Source organism: Papio anubis, chromosome 12, assembly GCF_008728515.1.
Source record: "Papio anubis isolate 15944 chromosome 12, Panubis1.0, whole genome shotgun sequence".
Taxonomy (NCBI): Eukaryota; Metazoa; Chordata; class Mammalia; order Primates; family Cercopithecidae; genus Papio; species Papio anubis.
Window position 1 is genome coordinate 79,680,151 of NC_044987.1, and position 25,601 is coordinate 79,705,751.

Consider the following 25,601-nt stretch of genomic DNA (forward strand, 5'->3'; position numbering starts at 1 on the left):
CAGGGTTAAGTTTTTGACACGGTGAATTTGAGATGATAGCCAATATACAATTGACATTCCAGTTTGGGGGCCATTGAAGATCAAGTCTGGCAAGTCTATTAGCTGAGCGCAGCAGGTGAGGGAAAACGCGGGGAGAGGGTCCTTGCAGATTCCTGACTTAGGAAGGGTCGCGGCTCCGCGCACGTGCCCTCAGAGTCACCTTCCCCGCGCCTGTGAAGCTGCAGGGAGTTTGTCCCCAGGTCCCGCCCCTATGGGCGGGGCGAGGCAGCGTCGCCGCGAGGCCACCCGGAAGACCAAGCCGGGTAGGCACTGGCTCCGTCGCCTCCAACGCCCCGGGCCGACAAGGGAAGGTGGGATGCTCTGATGGCCGGGCCTGCGGCGCTGAGCGCGGCGGCGGCTGCTCTGGTGGCAGCCCTGCTTCTGCTGCGTCGTGAGGACCCGGGGCCGGGGGCTGGCCCCAGGTAACCCCTCCGCGTATGGGACCGAGCTGGGCCCGGTCTCCTGGCCGGGCCAGGGATACCGTGGGGGATGCTCAGTGGTGCCAGCAGCTTGTGGCACCTGGGCTCACCCTCCAGCTCGGGCCCCTTCCGATGGGTCGGCTGGCTCAGGTACGGGGGATGGCCCGGGAGCCGCGCCCCGCACGTGAGTCAGCACTTTCCCCAGGGCCTGGACTGCGGAGAACAATATCCTCTTCCCGAACAGATAAACAGCCCTTGTTCCTTGGGGTAAAGACGGGCAGTCCCCTGACACCCTAAGATCGGCACCTGTCGATGTTATTTCCTCAGCATGGCCGAAACAGAAGCACTGTCGAAGCTTCGAGAAGACTTCAGGATGCAGAATAAATCCGTCTTTATTTTGGGCGCCAGCGGAGAAACCGGCAGAGCGCTCTTAAAGGAAATCCTGGAGCAGGGCCTATTTTCCAAAGTCACGCTCATTGGCCGGAGGAAGCTCACCTTCAACGAGGAAGCATATAAAAATGTGGTGGGTATTTGAGCTGGGGCTCAAACGGACCCCCAGTGATTCTGCGAGGTGAACATATTTCACGCCTAAAGGCTAAATACTGCCCTGCCAGTAGTGGGGGTAGTGAGAGGCCATCAAACCTTGGCCAAGATTGGTCTGTGAGGGTCCCTCCCAGAAGTACGACTCCTGGATGGTAGCCCAGGTGTGCCTCCCTCCCGCTCATTGTGTGTTCTTGGGCAAAGCCCTTCTCTCCATCTGCAACCCTATAAAGCTGGATCTGAGTTGTAATGGGGGTGAGGCTGGTGAGACAGATGAGCACTGTTTTCAGGGTCATACAAGCTGGCTTCTAGAGGCAGCCCTGGTGACCTTGAGAATTTTCTCAGCCACTTTGCTGATTTTGTCAACCTGCGCACTTCACACTAATATTGTCAGGGATTCTGAAACTGCTTTGCAGAGAGAGAAAGGTCTATGGCAGTGAAAGGTGGGGTTATTCACTTACAAGAATTGGCCCTGCCTGACTTCCCAGACTTGTGTCTGTAAATCGAATATTCCCTTCACTCTAAGTTAAACCTTTTTTTTTTTTTTGAGACAGCCTGACTCTGTCGCCCAGGCTGGAGTGCAGTGGCGCGATCTCGGCTCACCACAAGCTCCGCCTCCTAGGTTCAAGCGATTCTCCTGCCTCAGCCTCCCAAGTAGCTGGGACTACAGGCACCCACCACCACACCCGGCTAATTTTTTTTTTTTTTTTTTTTTTGTATTTTTAGTAGAGACGGGGTTTCACCATGTTAGCCAGGATGGTCTCGATCTCCTGACCTCGTCATCCGCCCGCCTCGGCCTCCCAAAGTGCTGGGATTACAATGAAACCCTATTTTTCTTTAGTGTCATAGGCAGTGCCAGAAAAATTCTTTTCAGAGTTGACGGTAAGGATGGAAACCAACATTTTATTTGAATTCCTACATGACAGGAATTTATCATGCTTTCTTTTTAAAGTTATACAGCAAACTTATAAGGTTAGATGGAGGTTCTTAAACTTCTGTGTGCATGAGAATTAAGGTGGGTGCTTGTTAAAAGTGCACATTCTGATTCAGAGCTATTGGTGTGGGATGTAGGAATATGCCTTTTTGTCAAGCACTCCCTGACTAATTATAATGCAGATGGTTCATGGATTGGATTGAAGGAAAGATTATCACCCCCATTTTACAGCTGGGAAAAAAAAAAAAAAAAAAAAGCTGTAGTGTCTGATGAATAACTTGCCCACAATTACATGCCTAGTGTGTAGCAAGCCCAAGATTTGCAAGTAGGTCTTCTTTAAGATGCCAAACGCCATCTCTTCCCCTCACATCATACCTCAGTGGTCTCCTTGCTGGAAAGCTACACACAGTTCTTTTATTTTTCCAGAGAGAGACTATAATCGAACCTGACTTCAGAAATCTGGATCACCCCTAGTCCTCTTATAGAGACTGTGGACATAGGTGTGTGTTGTTGATTTTCCATTGAGGCTGATGGCTTTTTGGTTGGAGAAAAGGAATTTGTAAAATTTGATATTAAGTGGACAGGCCTATCAGTAATGTTCTGTAACTTAGTCTTTAAATCTAGGGGGATTTTTGGTCTGTTGTTTAAATAACACGAAACTACATACAGCTGTGTCCTTGCCTAGAACCAAGAAGTGGTGGACTTTGAAAAGCTGGAGGACTACGCTTCTGCCTTTCAAGGTCATGATGTTGGATTCTGTTGCCTGGGTACCACCAGAGCGAAAGCCGGCGCGGTAAGGAAGGCATATGCTCTTTTCCTTTTTTGCTGGCTAGTGATATCAAGGATTCTTTTCTTGCTCGCTCTTCTTCTTTGTGCCTGTTGCAATGCTTAAATGTGAATAAACCCTTATTGTTTAAGATTCTATATGCTGCACTAACCTTGCTATCCTTTTCATAATACTGATAAGTTCATCTTTCAAAGTAATCCTTGAGTTCAGGCCCCAGTGCTGGAGACATTGTAAATATTTACATGATTTTGCCTATTGTGAATATCGCTATCACTACATCCCCTGACTAAGGGAAACCATGATGTCTGAGTAAAACTAATTGGTTTATGCTGTTAACAATCAGCTTTTTTTCCCATTACCAAATGTTTTAAATTTGAAATGTTCTCTCTCACTTGAGTGATTTGCTCCAACCTATTTTCATGTCAAGCTTTAAACTTCTGGAATAGAACATCAGAACACAGGCACGATTCAACCAGCCTCCAGCGATGATTCAGCCTTCAGCGATGATTCAACCCCAGTGATGATTCAGTCTTTACTGACGCAAAACTCTTTTAACACACATTTTATTTTCTTTTTAATGGTGTTCTAAATTGAGTCAGCTCCTGTCCAGAAGTTATAGTTTACTGCATGGTTAGAAGTCAGAGCTGACTACATGGATTCTGGGCAAATGTTAATGCAGGTACATCTTACTTAATTTATACTTTGACTATAGTTTATGCTTCTGGCAGAATTTACATGCCGGAGCTGAACAAACTTGCACATTCTGCATATGTATCCCAGAACTTAAAGTAAAATTTAAAAATACATAATAATAAATACATAAATAAAATAGAAGTGAAAAAAGTAAATAAATAAATAAAGTCGGTTAGCCCAGGTGCAGTGGTTCATGGCTGTAATCCCAGAAAAAACAAAAACAAAACAAAAAATATATATATATATATGACTATGACTCTGCCGTGGGAACTCTCCTTAGGTTTATAAACCAGGCGCTTTCACCTGAATCATTAAGGGAGCATATAGTGAAGAACTATTCATTTATACCAACTAAGTAGTTAGATTCAGATGTATTTCTCTGGGCCTCCTTGTGATGCAAAGAGTAATTCTTTTTTTTTTTTTTTTTTTTTTGAGACGGAGTCTCGCTCTGTCGCCCAAGCTGGAGTGCAGTGGCGCGATCCTGGCTCACTGCAAGCTCCGCCTCCTGGGTTCACGCCATTCTCCTGCCTCAGCCTCCCGAGTAGCTGGAACTACAGGCGCCCGCCACTGCGCCCGGCTTATTTTTTGTATTTTTAGTAGAGACGGGGTTTCACCATGGTCTCGATCTCCTGACCTTGTGATCCGCCCGCCTCGGCCTCCCAAAGTGCTGGGATTACAGGCGTGAGCCACCGCGCCCGGCCGCAAAGAGTAATTCTATGTGTGCTTTCAATCGAGATGTATTTCCATATCTTCTGCAGTTCTGCATATCTATCCTGGAACATGGCTGGGATTTGAGCTCTGTGATGGGAACTATGGATTACAGAGAAGTTTGACTTTCCCAGGAAATGGCACATTATCTCTCCTAGAAAGGGTCATGTTCCTGCTTAACAGTGGGTGCAGTCTTTTCTGTCCCAGGCACAGTCACAAGCGGTGTGCCCTCCAAAAGCATTGAAAAACTTTTGTTCCAGGACACTGCAGATTTGTCTCAAGTGCCAGCCTGGTTTTGGTGGTGAGTCAGCAAAACAAAATGCTGCATTAGGCATAGAAGGGTTGATTTTCATGACATAAGGCAAATCTCATTATAGGGTGTGCCAGGGAAAAGTCTAAACTGCTTTCCGTGTTCAGACTGGGTAATGCAATTTTAATCAGAGGAATTGTGTGTCTTTACTATCCAGAATTTTCTATTTTAATGGGGTTGGTTCTCCACCTCTCAGGCTATTCGATACCTTTCGTTCTCCTTTAAAATCAATTTGGAAAGATAAAAGTAATTAACTAGTAAGCGAGAATAGACTAATGAGCCTAGACTATTCACCTAGCTTAGAAATGAATTAGGACTTAAATGATTTAAGAGGTTAGTGGTGGAAAACAAGCTGGCACTTATACCAGAAAAGTGTTTTGTTTTTGTTTTGGGGGGCTTTAAAAAAAAACCAATTTGGACTAGTACAATATAAAGTTGGGAGGTTGTGATAACTTTAGCCGATATGAAAGAGGTGACAGTTCGTAAGTGGCTAAGTAATAATAGTGTTTTAAGTGGGGGTTGTAGATTTCCAAGCTCATCCCAGCTGGTGTTCTAGGTCAGCAGCTCTTTTTGTAGAAAAGAGTTTGCTGGGTGGTTTATTGTATAAGTACTACAAAGCTAGTGGCAAACCTAGTGCGCTTCACTAGGGATTTTGTAACTGGAACCCCATATATTGCCTTAGCAATATATGGGTTTCCAGCAGAGAAACTTCAAGAAATTCAGTGTTTTTGTCTCAGTATTGAGATCCTCTGGGTAGGTGGCTTATTTCTCTGCGATGGTCAGTGTATTAGTTTGCTAGGGTTGCCATAACCCAAGTAGCTTAAACAACAGAAAAATTTGTCTCACAGTTCTGGAGGCTAGAAGTCTGAGATCCAGGTCTCAGCAGGCTGGTCAGTGCTCTGAGGCTGAGCCCTTGAGTTTCAAGGCTCTCTCCTTGTCTTGTAGCTGGTAGCCTTCTCTTTATGTCTGTTTACGTGGTGTTTTCCCTTAATACCTGTGTCTATGTCCACATTTTTCCTTTTTATAAGAACACTAGTCATACTGGATTAGGGACCACCCTATTTAGTATGATCTCAACTAATTACATCTGCAACGAACTTATTTCCAAATAAGGTCATATTCTGAGGTACTGGGGGTTAGGAGTTCAACATATACATTTTGGGGGGATATAATCCAACTCACAAAATTCAGTCTACTCAGGTTTCTATTGACACTGGGTCTAGGAAAAGGTCTATTACCTTTCTTCAGCTGTTTGGAAGACTATTTCCTTTAGTAGTAGCTGGGTAGATGCTAATTTTCCTTTTCATATTAACAGAACATAGTTGTTCAATCAATGTACTGGCTCCCTGACTTGGCCCTGATCCAGATCTACTGGATTAGAATCTCTGAATTTGGAAGCTTGGAATCTGTCTTTTTAGCAGGCTCCTTGGGAGATCCTGATGCAGTCAACCCTGTCCTTCTTGTTGAACCTGCTTTCAAGAGGCAGTGGGGTGTATTAATTCTCCTCACTTGCTGGTTTTCTGGGTACTGTGGTCCTAGACAACCTTCATCTTGCTTTACTGAGTAACTTGTTTGCTAGTGAAGATTGAAATAGTCTTCGAAAACCAGATCTGTATTATCCTGGAGTGAAGCATAAAAACTTACAGATGCCAGTGAGAATAGTTCATTTCCCCTTATTTGTATCAAAAGAAGGATTTGATTAGTGAATTCAAGGTGGTTCGATATGGTTTCACCTTTTCATTTGTCTCTTCACCTGGTAGTAGTAGGCTCCAGAAGTCCAAGTTCCTGTTTTCTGTTGAGTGGATGATGTCATTAATGTAATTAATGTGGTTACTGGGACATTTATTAGGCATCTCATGGCCCATCTCATTAGAGTCTCATGCCTTCTGATTCGAATGATCTGCTCTTCTAATTCAGAGGTTTGCACTACAGTCTGTGGGCCAAATACAGCCTGCCACCTGTTTTTGTACAGCCTGTAAGCTAAGAATGTCTTTATATTTTTAAATGGTTAAAAAATTCAAAAGAATAATGTCATACCATGTGAAAATATAAAAACTTCAAATTTTAGCCATTATACATAAAGTAGTGTTGGGACACAGCCATGCTCATTACTTTATGTATTCTCTGTGGCTGCTTTTGTGCTATTAATATAATGGCAGAGCTATATAGTTGCAACAGAGGCCTGCAAAGCTAAAAATAGTTACTGTCTGATCCCTTACAGGAAAAGTTTGCCCACCCTTGTTCTAATCTCTGTTGTTTTATTTGATGTCTAGGAGGGGGCTTGTGAAGTGGCGAGGTCCTAGCTGGTTCAAGGGACCTAGATCATAGGCCCTGTTTGGATGCCAAGTAGCTATGGAGTCTGGAGTTTGCTGGTTAGCTTTTGGAGGCCACTGCCTCCTTGTCTGTCAGAGGGAGGTGACCAGTGAACCCACTTTCCTACTACAAAATTCTTAAACATTTTTCCTTTTTTTTTGAGACAGAGTCCCATTCCATCACCCAGGCTGGAGTGCAGTTGTATGATTTCAGCTCACTGCAGCAGTGCGATTTCGGTCACTGCAGCCTCGACCTACCCAGCTCAAGCAATCCTCCCACCTCAGCCTCCAAAGCAGCTGGGACCATAGGCACGCGCCACCATGACTGGCTAATTTTTGCATTTTTTTTTTTTTTCTGTAGAGACAGGGTTTTGCCATGCTTCCCACCCAGGGTGGTCTTGAACTCCTGGGTTCAAGTGATCTGCTTGCCTCGGCCTCCCAAGGTGCTGGGATTACCATGAGCCACTGCACCCGGCCTGCAAAATTCTTTGACTCTATGAAACACAGAAGAAAGAATGCCCCAATTGGAAAACTTTTTCAAGAACATATAGATTGACCCAGGAATCCTCACTATCTGCTTGATTTTATTTATCCAGAGGTCCTTCTCTAACCAAGATCTTTCTCCTATCATTGAACATCAAATATAGAGACGCCAGGACACAAACAAAAGGTGCCTCAGATTATACCATTTAGTGTTTGTCAGCATCTTTGTTTTCTGATCTAATTTATAGGGTTGGATTGAAAAGGGAGTGAAGGAGAAAGAACCTGAAGCAGAAATATGGCTGAGTGGGACCTTTACAGAATGATAGACCCACCCTTCTTGGAAAAAGATCCCCATGATTTACTTTTTTAGTAAATGAATTAATTTTTTAGAGACAGGGTCTCACTGTGTTGCCAAGGCTAGACTCAAATTCCTGGGATCAAGCGATCTTCCTGCCTCAGCCTGGTGAGTTGCTGGGACCACAGACCATCGTGCCTGGCCCCATGACCTTCTTGAATCGTTTAAATGTGCTCACTTGTCCTGTCAGTCAGCACTGAAATACTATACCTTGTTAGGATGAGTTGTTCTGAAGCCAGAGTGTTGTTTTTAGTTTTTAGGCACTGGTAAAGAAGAAATACTTAGTAGCTTTGGATTTTAGTAAGACTTAAGAGTCGTTGGAGAATTTGTTGCCTTTGATGTTGTGGAGCATATGAGGATATCCCTACTGAGTGTAGTATACTGTGTTTATTCTTTTTGAGAGGGTGCTGGGAAAGAACTTTATAGTGGCAACTTATTTAATTAATTCCTTTTTCTAGCAGGGACTCGGATTCCTAGCTTAGAGCAGGACACACTGGCTATGGAATCATAAAGACAGAATGACACATGGACTTAATACTCTCAGAAGAGACGTCTGTCCACATGGTTAGGGAAACTAAGTACAGTTTTTCTAAAAATTGTGTTTCTGAGATATGAAGTAGCTTGTTTTAGTTATTTTTTCTGTTGTTTTTTAAATCAAGCTATTGGAAAACAACAAAGGGCATGAATAAGATTTTTAGAGATCGCTTCTTTCATCTGTAAATAGAATCTTCCTCACTCCAGAGAAAACTGGTGTGTGATACCTCCTAGTCAGTCATCAGGACCCACGCTTCAGTTTGATTTTTAAGTCTTTGAAAGCTGTTGACCCTTTTGCTTTTGAGTTTCATTCACCAGCTAAAAGGCCACGCCATCAGGGTGACGGAAGTGAAATTCAAAATTTAGTGTGCTTGGAAAAACGCGTATTTATAATCAGCTTGAAGGCTCAGAGGATTTGTGAAATCGTTTTGGATTAACAGCCATTGATTGCTAATAAAACAATATTTAGCTTTGTCCAGAGAACAGCAATGGAGAAAGGTATGGGCATCTTGTCAACAGGCCCCATTGAGCAGGGATGATGGGCTAAGTGTGGGGGTCTCTGCAGCAGCGTGGGTGCTCGTCCTTCAAGGAGCGGTTGTCCGTTGTTAGCGAGGCGGGTGAAAGGAAGGACGCCAGAGTCTGATGGCTGGGGTAGTATTGATGTGCCTTAGCTGACTAATCAGATTGAAAAAGTCCCATGGTATTTATGTCACTTTAATTTTCATCAAACAATTGGAGACGACAGCACTCTATTAAGGAGAGGTTGATCCAGAACTAAAGCCAAATAAATTAGGGTCTCAGTTTAATCAAATTATCCTTTTACTGGCTCTGGATTAAGTGAGAGAGACAGCGTCGGTCGGGAGACTTGTGATTGGCTGAATCTTTCCCTTATTTTTAAAGAAACGGATGAAAGAAGAAGTATTTTAACAGACGACTATAATAATCCCTCCAATCAATCTTGCTAAAACAACAACAACAACAAAAAACTGAATTTATTTCACTAGTCAACTGTGTCATTTTGTTGTGAATAACTAACCTGTCATTAAAATCAGAGTTCTGGTGAACTGGCATGAGGGGAAGAAACAGATGTGGAAGAAAAATTTAGTGTTTTAGCATTTTTCTATGTAGTTTTGGGCTGTTTCTCTTGGCACACTTTCAGCACATCTAAAGTCTCAATTTGGAGATGGCTCTGAGGGTAATCACCTCTCTTAGGATGTGCTGAGTATTAAAATTGGTTTGCTTTACACTGATTTTAAAAGCAACAGCATGAATTTGAGTCTGTATATAGACAGCTTGGCAAGTCCGTTGTTTAGGATTGAATGTCAAAGTATACAACAAAAAGTATACAAAAGGAGATGGTGATGACTCGTGAGTAAAGAGGTAAGTTTACTTACCCATAAACTAGTTTACCCATAAACTAAGGTAGAAAAAGTAAGGCAGAAAAATAACACTGTCCTCCAGGTGGTGGATATAGTTAAAAATGTACTTGTGAGTGATGGGAAAGGAGGATGAGGAAGGCTTTTATAGTAATGGTAATGTTCTATTTCTTGATCTGGGAACTGGTGGCAGAGCATGTTCAGTTTATGAAAATTTATTGAGCTCTATACTTATGTTTACTTTTATGATACACTTCCATGCAAAGTTAAAAAATCTGCATGGGCCTATTGTTTTAAAATTGAAGTCTGTATTAGTTTCCTATTGCTGCTTTAGTAAATTCCTCAAATTTAGCAGCCTAAGACAATACAAATTTATCATCTTAGAAGTCTGACATGGGTTTCCCTGAGATAAAATCAAGGTGTTGACAGAGCTGCATTCCTTTCTGGGAGGCTGTAGGAGAGAAACCATTTCCATACCTTTTTCAGCTTCTAGAGGCTGCCCCTCATTCCTTGGCCTGTGGTCCCCTACCCATCCTCAAGGCCAGCAACGTGGTAGCCAAGCCCTTCTTACGCTGCATCACTCCAACATCCTCTTCTGCCTCGCTCTTTTACTTTTAAGGGCCCTTGTGATTACATTGGGCCCACGTGGATAATTCAGACTAATCTCTGTGTTTCAAGGTCAGCTGATTAGCACCCTAATTCTAAACACTGAATTTCTAAAACACTGAATTTCTCTTCCACATCTATTTCTACCCCTCATGCCAGTTCACTAGAACTCTGATTTTAATAATGGGTTCATTACAATAAAATTAACACAGTTGACTAGTGAAATAAATTCAGTTTTTTGCTGTTGTTGTTGTTTTGGCATGATTCATCTTGCTTCTGCCTAAATACCATTTGCGATGGAATTCCCCCTTGTCATGTAACCTTACATATTCACAAAGATTAGGACGTGGGCATCTCTGAGGGACCATTATTCTGCCTACCATAATTACGGATTAGTCATTTTCATCAGCAAGAGAGTAGGTGATAAAAAGGAACATGGGTACAGTGAAAAGAGCACTGCTCAGAGTCCAGAATCTGCAGTCTGCTCTCAGCTCTGCCACTTCCCAGCTAGCAGTTCACCCACCCACTGTACCTTGGTTCCCCTCTACATCATGAGGGGACTGGATGTGAGATTTCCTAAGGTACCTTTTAACATTCTATGAAAGATACACATCGCCCTACCAAATACAACATTTAGAATCAGTAACTACTGCGGAGCAAATTTTTAATTAAAAAAGAAATCAGGCCGGGCGTGGTGGCTCACGCCTATAATCCCAGCACCTTGGAAGACCGAGGCAGGCGGATCATCTGAGGTCAGGAGTTCAAGACCAGCCTGTCTAACGCAATGAAACCCTGTTTCTACTAAAATACAAAAATTAGCCAGACACAGTGGCGTGTGTCTATAATCCCAGCTACTTGGGAAGCTGAGGCAGGAGAATTGCTTGAACTCAGGAGGCAGAGGTTGTGGTGAGTGGAGCTCACGCCACTGCCCTCCAGCCTGGGCGACAGAGCAAGACTCTGTCTCAATCAATCAATCAATCACTGGGGCAGTAGTCCAGTCTTCAGATTTGGAATTCCTACTACTCTAAGACCTCATTCTGTAATTGTGACTACCTGTGAAGTTCAGTTTCAACAGACTTTAGACTTCTCTTCAGCTGTCTTGGGTTTGAAGATGCCAGAATTTATAGTGGTCTCAAGAGACTGTGACTCCATGGAATTCCCTTTTCTGGGTAAAGGTGCATGTTTTTCAGTTAGGCCCTGGAAGTGAGTCTATATTTTGTTATTTGTGTCATTCTCTTCCCTCCCCCTTTTATTGCCACTTAGTTCTGTTTTTTTCTGACCGGATTTACCTTTTCTCTGCTTTCATTGGATTTTTGTTCATTCATTTTTAAAGCATCTACCATATGCTGGACATGTGCTGATGCTGAGAGATGAATTAAGAAAAAAGACTCAGCCACCGCCCTCACTGGACTGAATCTAGCTAGATTGGGTGTCTCCAAACATTTTTGATCAGAGACCCATTAATAAAAAAATCTGAGGATACATACCTTACTAATATGTGAGGTACATTGTAAAGCATACATGAAAATTGGGAATTAAATAGACTTTGTTCTCTTAGTGCCTGGGGAGTGTCCTCACCCATAGTCGGAGACCCTACCACATTAGATTGACACAGAAAACAGACAGGAGTGTAAAGTAAAGTTATTAAGACAAAAAAAAATGTCTGGCTTAAAAGTAGTTTCTCAGCCTGATCTTATTGTTTCCTTTGTTCTTTGCAGATTTGTTTGGTGTCTATGTTTCAGTGTCATTGTCCTTGTTTCCTTATTGCGGTCCAGCCTTGCTGCTAAAGCTGGTATGTCTATCCAGAGGACCAGACCTGGAGCCTTTCCCAGGGTCTAAGCCTGACTTTCATGTATTGCTTGGACACATTTTATTTAGATCTCTATCCCTCCAGGCCTCCCAGCCTGCTACCCAAGCCAAGTAGTAATCTTGAAGATGAACTTGCTGCTTTTTGGAAATAACTCATGTTCTTTTCCCCTTTAGGAGGGATTTGTTCGTGTTGACCGAGATTATGTGCTGAAGTCTGCAGAGCTGGCAAAAGCTGGAGGGTGCAAACATTTCAACTTGGTATCCTCTAAAGGAGCTGATAAATCAAGCAATTTTTTATATCTACAAGTTAAGGTTTGTGCAAGTTTCTGTCTTTCATACACTTTGGAGAAGCCTACCTATTTGGCAGTACTAAAGAATATAAAATATTATATAATACAAAAAACATCAATACATCATATTATGCATTTGTATGGCTATGGGACTGCAGGAATATATTTAGTAAACAGGAATGATTTGAAAAATAATTTCCAATGTCTTCCTCTCTATTAATTATCCAGCAATAAATGGAATGAGATATAGTGTCTCCAGCCTTGACTGTCAGCATGGCAACTTAGCATTGGAAGAGACTTGGAGGCAGTGATTCTTAAACTTTTCTGTCAGTTTCTCCAGTGATTGAGAGGAAAGAAGAGCTTTTATTTGTCTAGAGATTTGGAGACATCTATCCTGAAGCAGTATTCTAGTTACAAGACTGGAGTGCAGTGGCATGATCTTGGCTCACTGCAGCCTCTTTCCCCCCAAGTAGCTGGGACTACAGGCATGAGCCACCATGCTTGGCTAATTTTTGTATTTTTGGTAGAGATGGGGTTTCGCCATGTTGTCCAGGCTGGTCTCAAACTCCTGAGTTCAAGCGATCCACCCATCTCAGCCTCCCAAAGTGCTGGGATTACAGGCGGGAGCCACTGTGTCTGGCCTCAACTTTCTTAAAAGTCTTACGTTTTATCTTTTAAAAATTTATGCACATTTTGCTATTCTTAGTGCTATACATATCCCTGTTTATTTTAATTTAAAAGGTTTCTATTAACCTACCTTTGAGTTAAATTGATGCTGCTGGAAGATAGGTATGGCTTTGTCTTTGTGTGCCTCCAGTGCACCCCAGGTGCCCACAGTTTAAGCGGCAGAGCCACAGAGGTCATTCAGTCATAGACTTTTCCTATGTGAAGTCCCTTTACAGAAGTTCATCTCGCTTCTGCTTAAATATCTCCAGCACTACAGAGATTACTATCTTATTAGCCAACTTTTTCTATTTTGGGTCAGATCTACTTGTCCAAAAGTCTTTACCTTGAAGTGAAATTTATTGCTATGTAAATGCTAATTGTTATCAGTTCTGTCTTTTAAAATAACCAAAACAAGTCCAGTCTTTCTTTTGCATTGTAGTTTTTAAGACGTTTGGAGATTATGGCCTCCTTAATCGTATGTTTCCCAGGCATCACACCTTTAAGTCCTTGCACCATTCTTTATAGGTTCCTGTGTCTAGCTCCTTCATGACTGCATCACTTTGCTGAGGGTGAACTTTGCAGTGATATTATACTGGAACTGCAGTGGGAGTACTATTCACGCTCTGGACACTATGTGTTTTTAAAAATAAGATATAAGATTGTTACTATTTTACCAAACATCCTTATTATGTTGTTGGCCCATGATCAGCCTGTAATAATAAAAATTTCCAGATTTTTTTCACATGGCTAATAGCTGAGCCATATCTCACCTATCCTAAAATAGTATTTTGAACCAGATGAAGATCAGTGAGCCACCAATGAAATTACATGAAGAATGGAAAAGTTTCCACTTAATTGTCAGAGTTTAGGACAATTCTTAAAAGGAAAAAAGTCTGGTTTTCTTTTTTTTAGAATCAGTCTTGCTCTGTCACCCAGGTTGAAGTTCAGTGGCATGGTCACAGATCACTACAACCTCAAATTCCTGGGCTCAAGCGATCTCCAGTCTAAACCTCCCGAGTAGCTGGGACTACAGGCATGAGGCACCAGGCCCAACTTGTTTTTCAAAATACTGACACATGTGGGTTCTGAGAAAGGTTACCAAATAGGATTTTTGCTCTTATTAGCAAGATTAACATTTATACCTTTTAGGAAAGAAAATATACGTAAGATATTTCCTCGTTGTTAAAGATAAAGGCATTACTACTGACTCATTGGGTTATTATTCAACCAGATTTAAAAAAAAAATAGCTAACATTAAATGATCCAGGCATTCTGAGGGCTTTTATGTGCATTTGTGTGGAAACAGGTACTGTGATATTAAGACCACCAGCTGTTGACTGGGCACGGTGGCTCACGCCTGTAATTCCAACACTTTGGGAGGCCGAAATGGGAAGATCACTTGAGGCTGAGAGTTTGAAACCAGTCTGGGAAACATGGCAAAACCTTGTCTGTACTAAAAATACAAAAATTAACTGGCACAGTGGCATACGCCTTTAATCCCAGCTACTCGGGAGGCTGAGGCAGGAGAATTGTGTGAACCCAGGAGGCAGAAGCTGCAGTGAACCGAGATCACATCACTGCACTCCAGCATGGGGACAGAGTGAGACTCTGTCTCAAAAACAAAACAAAACAAAAAATAACAACAAAAAGAACACCAGCTGTTAAGCGGCAAAGCTAGAGTTTGAACCGAGGCTGTATGATTCCAAGGCCTATGCCGCTAGCCATTATGTAATGAATAGCCTTTGTCACTAATACATGCAAAAGGGACCCAGCAGAGATTGGACCATGACAGAGCCTCAGCAAATATTAAGGCCAATACAACAGAAAGACACTTCTGATTTCACTGCAATTGGCCTGTATTACCTGCAGTCTGGGATTATGAATTAGATTAATAAAGGACAGAAATGACAACCAAATGATCCGGCCCAGAATGACGCTGAACAATATGTAATTGCTTTTACAATTTGGAAAGATTATCTTTCCGAAATAATCCTTCAACTACTGTGTGTAACATTCCTAGTATTTATTGCTTATTTTCTCAGTCTCCTTGTGTGTATGAACTCCCCACTCCCACCCAATTTTAGAAACTCCTTTATTCTTTAGGAACATTTATTCTACTCAATGACGTTTCCATTGCATTCATTCATGGTGGGCCAGCTCTGGGGGCCTGGATCAATCGTGTGCTTTATGGGCACTCTGCTGGTGCTGTGGGGAGACGTGTCAGGATGTGGAGCCCAGAGTACTGGATGGGTCTCATGTCCTCTGTTCTCAGGGTTGATAAGCTTTGGTTTCCTCATCTGTTCAGGGTGAAGGTACACTTTCCAGACATATGACATTTTATTATTGGGTATCCTCCTTGACCTTAAGGAGTTTGTAATCTGCTTATACTGGGGGATTACCAAAGACACCACCAAGTTTGGTAATTCACTAGAAAGTTTCATAGGACTCAGGATATAGTCATACTCACAGCTAAAACTTATCGCATTGAAAGGATATAGAGCAAAATCTGCAAAGGGAAAAGGTGTGTGGGGTGAAGTCTGGAGGAAAGGAGGTACGAGCTTCCAAGAGGCCTCCCCATAGAGCTTGCACAGGATGTGCTTAATTTCTCCAGCGATGAATGTTTTCTGCCAGAGAAACTCATCTGAACCTAGGAATGCAGGGTTTTTATGGGAGCCAGTTACATAGGCACATTGGCCTAGCAAAATCGCAGCCCTCCAGAAAAAAGGCAAGTTTTCAGCATAAACCACATTGTTTGTACAGACAGTTTAGGCATAGTACATTACCCTTATCAGATAGGGAATGGTGGAAACACACCCAAAATCCAAGTTTGCAAGCACAAGCCAGGGGCCAACCTTGCAACAGGCCTTTCTAAGGAAAGCAGTCTCAGCCTGCTATGGTATCTCTTTTATGCACATTGCTAATAGAGACAAAACAAATCTTTTAAAAAGCTAAGAAATGTGTGTCCACATAAAAACTTGTGTATGACTGTTCATAGCAGCATTATTTACAATGGCCAAAGAATGGGAACAACCTAGATGGCCATCGACTGATGAATAGATGAATAAAATGAGATATATTCATGCAATAGAATATTATTCAGCTATAAAAAGAAATGATACACACTACAACATGGGTGAACCTTGAAAATATTATGCTAAGTGTGAGGAAACAGTCATAAAAGGCCATAACTTACATGATTCCATTTATATGAAATGCCCAGAATAGGCAAATCCATGGAGATAGAAGGTAGACTAGTGGTTGACTAGGTCCCCAGAGAATAGGGTATGGGGAGTGACTGCTAATGATATGGGATTTCTTTTCAGGGTGATGAAATATTTTAAAACTTAGATTGTGATGAAGGTTGCACAGTTCTGTGTATATACTAAAAACCACCTATTAAAAAAAAAGAATGGCCAAGCGTGGTGGCTTACGCCTGTAATTCCAGCACTTTGGGAGGCTTAGGCGGGTGGATCACTTGAGGTCTGGAGTTCGAGACCAGCCTGGCCAACATGGTGAAACCCCATCACTACTAAAAATACAAAAATTAGCCAGGCATAATGGCGGATGCCTGTAATCCCAGCTACTCAGGAGGCTGAGGCAGGAGAATCGCTTGAACGCAGGAGGTGGAGGTTGCAGTGAGATGAGATCACACCCTTGCACTCCAGCCTGGGCAACATGGTGAGACTCCATCACAAAATAAATACATTAATTAATTAATTAATTTAAACATTAAAAAAAAGAAAAAGATATTTAAAAATAGCTACTTAAACGTCTGTGATGAGACAGGTTAAGTGCCAGTTAGGTGGTACACATAGGCCAAGAAGGAGGCATGCATGACTGTGTGGTAGTTCACAGGCCTTTGGAAGTGCCTGTGGGCTGAGCTCCTCAGGCACTTTGTTTCCAGAGATGCCTGCCATGAAAATGCATGCTTTATTTAACAAATTAGGTTTAAAGCATCATCTAGATATAATCTGTCTTGAAATTTTGTGGGGTTTAAGAAGTGAGTAATATGGTAGGTCTATGGTTTCTGACCCACTGGAACTACCTATAAACCAAAAAAAGGTTAGTGTCTGCCAGCATGCAACATGAATTCTGGACTAAACAGAGGATATTCTTTTATGGTTGTACTAACATATTACTTACCCTCTCTGAATCTGTTTTAATATTAATAAAGTGAGAGGACTGACTATACAGCCATTCACTTATTTAGTGGATCTTTTAAATGTAAGACTACGTATCAGGATTAAATGATCTCTTCCTTAATTTCCCAGACTCCTTGGAACCTAAAATTCTAGATAAGGATATTTTGAGTATTGAGACCTGCAAAAGCAGATTACCTTCAAAACCACAAATTATTCTCTTTTAAACTTCATACAGGTGAGCTGGTCTTGATTAAATATTAAAAATGTGGTTTTTCTTAATAGGGAGAAGTGGAAGCCAAGGTTGAAGAATTAAAATTTGATCGTTACTCTGTATTTAGGCCTGGGTAAGTATAGTATTTATACTGAAGGAGAGTATGCCACTGTAGGTTAATCCCTAGATGCTAATTTTTCATTTGGAAAGGCTGACAACTGAAATATCTAAGATATGAAAGACATTGGCTAGAGGTGTATTGCTTCTCTGAAGGACATACCTTTTTGCTTAGAAAGAAAGGGTAGATGTTGGGGCCTGCTCCAGAATAGTCCAGAACTTCCTAGACAGCATTTGCTGCCTTCTTAAATCCTCTTCATGCACCAAATAAAACATTAAATCTACTCTATTAGTCTGCTCGGGTTGCCATAACAGGATACCACACAGGTTGGGTGGCTTAAACAACAGAAATGTATTTTCACACAGTCTGAAGATTGGAAGTCCAAGATCAAGGTGCCGTCAGGGTTGGTGTCTGGTGAGGCCTCTTTTCCTGGCTGACAGACAGCCCACCTTCTGGCAGTGTCCTCACATGGCCTTTCTTCTTTATGTATGCAGAGAGAGAGACCTCTGATGTCTCTTCCTCTTATGAGGACCCCAGTCCCATCACACTAGTCCTGTTCCAACCTTAAGACCTCATTTAACCTTAATTACTTCCCTTAGTGCCTTATCTTCAAATAGAGACACATTGGGGGTTAGGGCTTCAACATTAGAATTTTGAGGGGATATAGTTTGGTCCATAATGCCCACTGTGGTCTCAGTGCAATTTACCACCTCTTCCTCTGCTTTTCTTTCTTTTTTTTTTTATTTTTATTTTAGAGTTCTGTTATGTGATAGGCAAGAGTCTCGCCCAGGTGAATGGTTGGTTAGAAAGTTCTTTGGCTCCTTACCAGAATCTTGGGCTAGTGGGCAATCTGTGCCCTTGGTGACTGTGGTTAGAGCAATGCTGAACAATGTGGTGAGACCAAGCGACAAGCAGATGGAACTGCTGGAGAACAAGGCCATCCATGACCTGGGGAAAGCACATGACTCTCTCAAGCCATGACCACACAGGAGAAATGGTTGTTATTGTCAGTCTTAACATCCATCACCAAATCAGTAATTTCAGGGTCTAAAAAAAGTCCGCATATTTTAGCTTTATTGTTTTACTATCCTCAGGCATCCATTCCAATCAAGAAATGATGGTGCTCTGAATCAGTGGTTCAGAGCCTGGTTATACATATAGATCCTCAGCGAGCTTTGGAAAACTAAAGATGTTAGCCGTATCTCAAACTTGAATCAAAATTTCTGGGGTGTGAGCAGAATAATCTGTAATTTTCTTTGTTTATACTTCCCCTGATGCCACTGGTTGGGGGGCCTGCTTTGAAATGCTTGTCTGCAGAGTCACAGCAGCCGGGAAAACCTTGTGACCATGCAAATGAGCTCTGCTCTAAAATTGTTGACATTCACATCTCTGACTTACAAAAGTGCTAATTCCCTACGTGTAATTGTGTAAGTAAACATTGTGCCTTTACTACTTCTTTATGTAATAGAAATTATATACCTAAGCTTATATAATACATGGGGAGGATTAAATAAAGGAATAAAGATAAATTGACAACTCCTGGGTGCCTCTTAGATTGCTTGAAAATACCCATGTAGTAGTGGTAATATGCAGCATTTCAGCCTATGGGGTGATATAACAGCAGCTAATATTTACCAAATGCTTGCTAAGTACCAGTCTTTACATGTATTATCTGTGCTTTAAACCCCTTATAAACCATCCTTATAAAGTGATACTATCATGATCTTCATATCTTAGATGGGGAAATGAGATTCCTGTGGTTAAGTGCCTTGCTCAAGAGTCCAAAGCTGAAGAACTGAAGCAAAGAAATGGCAGAGTCAGGATTCTAACCCAGGTCTGCCTGATCCCACAGATTCCATAGATGGTGTTTTTAAGCACCCTGCAAGAGCACTCTGTTCCTGTGTATTTCCAGGTAGTTCCAGTTGATGGTTACTACGTGTTGTGGATGAACAAAATTGAAATATTTGGGTTTCTCCTTTGTTCCAGTGATTAATCACTAAATGTTCACATAGCCAGTAAAATTCTATGCCACCAAACTTTAAAGTGCGCTCATGCTGCTGCACTTTAAAAATTAAGGCAAAGGAAGATGCAGAAGGAAGGGTCAAAGCCAAGAGGCACACACATTGCTGATTTCCATCATGGAACAAAAGATGTTAGTGTAACGTAACATCTGCACCAGGGAAGCAAAGTGATTCGAGTGATTCAGTCAATTTTTCCAAGGCCCACTGTATGCCAAGTACATTTCAAGCTTCAGTATACACTGGAGGATAAAGGCCATTCCCTTTAATTTGTGGTGTATATCCTTAGAAGGGAGTAGACATTCCCAATGTCAGTCACCCAAAAAAGAGGCATATTTTAGGGCAGGGTGGAATCTTGAAATGTGAGCTTTAGAAGGAAATGAAATATCTTCTTCCTGCCAGGTGGGGTTCCCTGGGAGCTGAACTTGGAAGAGCCCAAGTGTGTAGTTTTGGTGGGGAGAAAGCATGAGCTGAGGATATTTTGAGGCCTCTGGGCTCCGAAAGCAGCTAAATCCAGTGACCTATTTTAAGTTATTCTCCTTATATTATTTCCTTACTCAAAAACCTTCGAGCAGGTTTCATTCAACATGTTATTCTGGTCTCAGTAGTGATGTGGGATAATGAGGAAGGGTCTGTGTTCACCTTTGGAGTAGAGAGAAAAGCAGCCCTCCCTGGAGCTCTGCATTGTGGTGAGATAACGAACTAAGGAACAAGACTCTGGCCCAATCGCTCCTCCACAATGGGTGTTAACTTGTTTTATTGACAGCACTGAATGGACTGGGTGTTCCATTTAGTACTAAGGGATTCAGGAAGTTTTCCACCAAATGTGACACAGACAGAAAAAATTTATGTTGGAAGGATGAAGGGAAAAGTTGGATGGGACCAGGTAATCAAAAGTGTTGAATTCATTAATTCATTCAGCAAATGCTTATTCAGTGCCTCCTATGTGCCACTGAACACACAGGCACTGGGGATGCATCCATGAGCAATGACTCCAACTCAAGACAGCCAGCAGCTATTCTGGCAATGTCCTAGATTGTAAGAAAACTTCAAAATTAATATTTGGGCTGGGCGCGGTGGATCACGCCTGTAATTTCAGGACTTTGGGAAGCCGAGGTGGATCACTTGAGGTCAAGAGTTCAAGACCAGCCTGACCAACATGCTGAAACCCTGTCACTACTAAAAATATAAAAATTAGCCAGGCATGGTGATGAGCGCCTGTAATCCCAGCTACTCAGGAGGCTGAGGCAGGAGAATCGCTTGAACCTGGGAGGTGGAGGTTGCAGTGGGACAGGATCGCACCTTTGCACTCCAGCCTGGGCGACCGAGCAAGACTCTGTCTCAAAGAAAAACGAAAACAAAAACAAAAACTAGTATTTAATGGATTCTGTCTTCTAGGAATTTACAATTAAGGGAGAGAAGTACATTTAGAAGTGCATTTAGCATTAATATAAGGCATCATTTTTACTCAGTGAATACATTCAGTATCTATTAATACTATGGGCCAGGCCACATATTATTTGCCAGAGAAATGAAAGTAAAGAGACATGGCCCTTACTTACCCTTATTGTGCAGTGCTGTGGGGTATCTCCAAAAAAGAAAGAAAAAAATCAAGTAAACAAATGATGGGTCTAAGAAACTAACAAGATACTCCTGAAATAATGGTGGAAACTATTTTAGAAAAGGCCTGAGGAAAGTGTTGTTGGTTGAGACCAAAGGGACTTAACCCATCTGTAGAGCATTCAATGATTAGCGGTAAACAAAAGGCTTAAGGGTGGGACCTAAGGTGAAGGGTTCCATTGGAAAGAGGCAGGATTATGCAGAGCCTGATAGGCCAATTAGATAAACTCTGCTAGAGCCTGGGGCACTCCGTCCTAAGAAAGAATTCTGGGCCAGGCAGTGGCTCACGGGCAGGTGATCACCTGAGGTCAGGAGTTCGAGACCAGCCTGACCAACATGGAGAAACCCAGTCTGTACTAAAAATTCAAAATCAGCCGGGCGTGGCAGCGCATGCCTGTAATCCCAGCTACTCAGGAGGCTGAGGCAGGAGAATTGCTTGAACCCGGGAGGTGGAGGTTGTGGTAACCCCGAGATCGTGCCATTGCACTCCATCCTGGGCAACAAGAGCGAAACTCCATCTTAAAAAAAAAAAAGTCTACGGTTTGAATAGATATTAAGAAAGGAAGAAAGGGAAGTGGCATGAGACAGGCAGGGGAACATTTGTATTCTTCCCCACACAGCAGCCAGAATTTTACTTTCTCAACACATCTGAGAGCATCACTCCCTGGCTTAAACAGTTCAACCATTTTCCATTGTTTAGGACAAAGTTAACACTTATGTCTGAGCACTTTACATGTATTATCTCGCTTTATCCTTACTGTAGTCCTGAGGTTAGTGCAGGGTTTTTTTTTTTTTTTAAGATGAAGTCTTGCCCTGTTGCCCAGGCTGGAGTGCAATGACACAATCTCGGCTCACTACAAGGTCAGCCTCCCGGGTCAAGCAGTTCTCCTGCCTCACCCTCCCAAGTAGCTGGGATTGCAGGCACGTGCCACCACACCCGGTTAATTTTTGCATTTTTAGTAGCAACAAGGTTTCACCATGTTGGCCAGGCTGGTCTCGAACTGCTGACCTCAGGTGATCTGCCCGCTTCAGCATCCCAAAGTGCTGGGACTACAGACATGAGCCACCGTGCCCGGCTCAAGTGCGGTTATTATCCTTGTTTTGTATTTGATGAAACTGAGGCAGAGAGAGGTGAAGTAACTTGCCCAAGATCGTAATTACAAAGTGACATGGGTAGGATTCAAACACAGAAGACTGCCTCTAGAGTTCACGTTCTCACTTAACCAAAGATTAAAATCCGTTTTGGGGGGTTTGACGCCTATCTGTCCCTGCAGTAGACCCACGCTGGCCCATGCAGTTCGTTCCCTCTCGCCAGTTGCACCCCCTCCAGGACCTGGAAGCCCAGAAACCAGCCGAGCCTTCAGCGTTTGGCCTCCTCCGCCACCAGAGGGCGTCATGGGCCGATCGCCCCTCCGCTAACCGCTCATCCCAGGAAAAAGGGGCGCACAGAGGACAGGATGCCAACAGCAAAACCGCTGCGACGTCTCTCTGCCTCGGGGCTCAGAGCAGCGGGCCGGGACCTCCCACTAACGCCTGCCGCAACCCAAGGAAGAGAGAAGTCACCTCCTGGGCTGCAACATTAACCGTCATCAGCGCGCCTCCTCATCGCGCACTGCGTCAACCCTGCGACGGGAGAAGGCGGAGCCCACGCTGTCGCCCCCGCCCCCACCTCACGTGACCCACACGGCGCCTCGAGGCCGGAAGCGCGCGCGCTCAGATGTTCCCGGCTATCTGCGAAGTTCCCGGAGACCCGATCCCGCCGCGGGCTCGCGCTTGTGCTCGCGCTAAGGCCGCTGCGCGCGCTCGTTGCCCATCCTGGTCCCCGCCCCTAGGCACGCCGGGCTCTCGGGGTACCACAGCCATGTGCTCGTTAGCGTCAGGCGCTACCGGTGGGTACCCTGGCCCCTCAGCACCCAGCTCGCCCGGCCCCAGGCCGTGCCGCTGTGGGGCCGGTGGAAGACCCTCCGGAACACGGGTCCGGCCCGGGCGGGGTTGGGGGCTCGCAGGGAGCACGGAGGAGGTGCTGAGTGAGGGCTGCGGGTGGACGGGGCGGGGGAGAGCCCATCCTCACTTGCTCCTCGAGCCCCCGGGCCGCACTGGTGTCCGAGGCCGATCTGATTCATGTGCGTGTGTTAGGCGGCCGGGGCGCTATGGAGGATGAGGAGGACCCGCCAGAACTGTCGGACAGCGGGGACGAGGCTGCCTGGGAGGATGAGGACGATGCTGATCTCCCCCACGACAAGCAACAGACCCCCTGCCTGTTCTGTAACAGGTTCGTCCACCTCAGCGCCTGGCCCCTGCCCTAGTGTGCCCAGGCGCGTGGGTCTGTGTGCCCAGGAACGACTTCGGGCAGGAGGCGAGCCAGAGTGGCCTGTCTTTGAATTCTGGAACACTGGTCTGGGGTGAGGGCTTGTGGAGAAGGAGGACCCTCAGTAGTAGAAAGTGGGAACCATGAACTGGAAGGCCGGTTGTACTACCAGCTTTTGACTAGTAGTGCATTGAATCTGTGGTTCCCTAATCTTGTCGCTTGAAACGCTGAAAAAACAACAACAAAATGATACTGAACTCTGCACCTGAATCCTTCTAAATCAGGGATGGGGTCTGGGAATATTCTGTTTTGTGAGAACAAGATCAGAAGTAACAGTGAAGTTACTAACGAGTTACTAAATGAGTAACAAATTTGGGAGCCACACTGAACTAGATAATCCCTACGGAGCCTTCCAGCTTTACCATGCTAATTATTTAACAAGTAGGGAGCTTCTCAGGTGAAACATTTCTGTTACATTTGAGCGGTTTACATAGCCTAAGAAGGAAGTTCACCTTCCTGAAGTAGGATTTTTCACTTGGAGAAAAAGAGACTGCAGTATCAATAATTTGCTCAAGGTCACAAAGCTGTGGGGTGCTTATTTCCAAACTCACATTCCTGCCACTTAAAATTCTGCCTATTAGTCTTGGGAAGCTTTGGCTGCTGTCCTAGGCAAATAGGCAGGAAAGAGGCCCGGCTGGCATTGGCCAGTGTTACTTTAATACTTTTTTTCAGTGTTCCCTGTATCTGGGCGTGGTGCTGATTGGTGGTGTGTTAGTGTTCTCATCTGTAGCCCCATTGGGTAGATAGAATGCCTGTATATATTCTAGTTGTCATACAGTATTTATTGAGCACCAGTGGTGCAGTGGCTGTGATAACCTCCATAAATACTTCAAATAACCTATCTTGGTAAACATTTGTTGAAAACTAATGCTCCACATGTGTTAGGAATATAGATAAGGTATGCAGCTTCTCTGCTGTGTATTCCTGTTTAAGTGTCCTTCAGATTTGCATGTCACATAATAAAGACGCTTGATCCTCACAGTGTCTATAATGCAAGTACGTCGGGAACACTACAAGATCACTTTTGAAATAAGACACTTTGGGAGTATGCCAGCTGTAAAATTACATTTTTTGCTTTATTTCTAAAAGCAGTTTGAGCTGTGCCAGTTCAAAGCCTCTGAAAGGAGAGTTGACACTTAGAGAAGAATCTCAAGTAGAGAAATTGTGTGACTTGAGAGAAACAGACTCTATCAAAGGGAACGCTCTTAAAAGCTTGTTGATAAAATCAGTGACATTATTTGACAAATAAATTCACCTTCATGTTTAAACGATAATTGGTTTTAGGTGTAAAATGGGACTCAGAAGTACTAATTCCCTTTAGAAATGCTGGGTTCCCTTCCTTTCAGATACAAGTCTGTTTTTTCTTAATTGGAAATAAAACTAGAAACCAGCAGAGTAAAAAAAAAAAAAAAAAAAAAGTGTGTATGTAGCATGAAATCAGTATTTAGACTTCTTGGGGGACTATTCCATGAAGGTATTGCTTAATTTTTCAGGTTATTCACATCTGCCGAAGAAACATTTTCACACTGTAAGTCTGAGCATCAATTTAATATTGACAGCATGGTTCATAAACATGGTGAGTGTTTTTTAGAATAAAGGCAATTTAAGTTGTGAAATTTGGCCAGGTATGGAGGCTCACACCTGTCATCCCAGCACTTTGGGAGGCTGAGGTGGGTGGTCACTTTAGGTCAGGAGTTCAAGACCAGCCTGGCCAACATGGTGAAACCCCATCTCTACTAAAATACAAAAGTTATCTGGGTGTGGTGATGCACACCTGTAATCCCAGCTACTCAGAAGACTGAGGCAGGTGAATTGCTTAAACACGGGAGGTGGAGGTAGCAGTGAGCTGAGATGGCATCACTGCACTGCAGCCTGGGTGACAGTGAGACTCTTCTCCAAAAAAAAAAAAAAAAGAAAAAGAAGGTTGTGAAATATAAGTTCAGATTTTATAGTTTTTCAGACCCTTTTCTGTATGAGTTTAATATGGCAAATCATACAGCAACATCTTATCTTGTGGAAATGGAGTTTTTTTGACAAGCAGTCCTTGAGAAAAGATGAATAAGTCACTCTTCTAGACAAGATTCACTATATTTAAGCTTATATTAGCTTTTCAACTAAAAACAAAAACAGATTTGGCATGTGATTACATTTTTACATTTTATGTGATTACATATTAGATTTAGGGAGAGCAAGTGTAGGTGTAGGACTTGGAAAAAGGAGGCAGTTCATTTGAAAAAAGACAATCAGCTCGAAGAATGACATG

At 43.2% G+C, this 25,601-nt stretch overlaps 2 protein-coding genes across 14 annotated transcripts in view; both read left to right on the top strand.

The window, feature by feature from the left end:
- The first annotated feature begins 242 nt into the window (after positions 1-242).
- On the top strand, positions 243-20,446 carry HTATIP2 (HIV-1 Tat interactive protein 2). 5 transcript variants are annotated; one of them, XM_003910127.4, is made up of 6 exons: positions 243-302; positions 786-981; positions 2,618-2,725; positions 12,080-12,217; positions 17,286-17,347; positions 18,088-18,872. In XM_003910127.4, exons 2-6 carry the CDS (start codon positions 787-789, stop codon positions 18,311-18,313), a joined length of 729 nt encoding a protein of 242 aa, XP_003910176.1. In that variant the 5' UTR covers positions 243-302; position 786; the 3' UTR covers positions 18,314-18,872. The 5 variants fall into 5 exon arrangements, with proteins under 5 accessions (XP_003910176.1, XP_003910177.1, XP_017804045.1 ...); XM_003910128.3 differs by having other exon boundaries at positions 257-350; XM_017948556.3 differs by lacking the exon at positions 18,088-18,872 and adding an exon at positions 19,070-20,446 and having other exon boundaries at positions 288-461.
- Positions 20,447-22,635: 2,189 nt separating this feature from the next.
- PRMT3 (protein arginine methyltransferase 3) overlaps positions 22,636-25,601 on the top strand; it is a 133,513-nt gene continuing 130,547 nt past the window's right edge. For 3 of the 9 annotated variants that reach the window (XR_004177500.1, XM_031653373.1, XM_031653374.1), the window contains exons 1-3: positions 22,636-22,859; positions 23,107-23,242; positions 24,832-24,914. Coding sequence is in view for 7 of the 9 variants with exons in the window: in XM_031653373.1 (XP_031509233.1) it covers positions 22,688-22,859; positions 23,107-23,242; positions 24,832-24,914 (391 nt within the window). In the remaining 2 variants the exon portion in view is untranslated. The remainder of the gene's footprint in view (positions 22,860-23,106; positions 23,243-24,831; positions 24,915-25,601) is intronic. The other 6 variants (XR_004177501.1, XM_031653376.1, XM_031653371.1 and 3 more) reach the window with 5 other exon arrangements.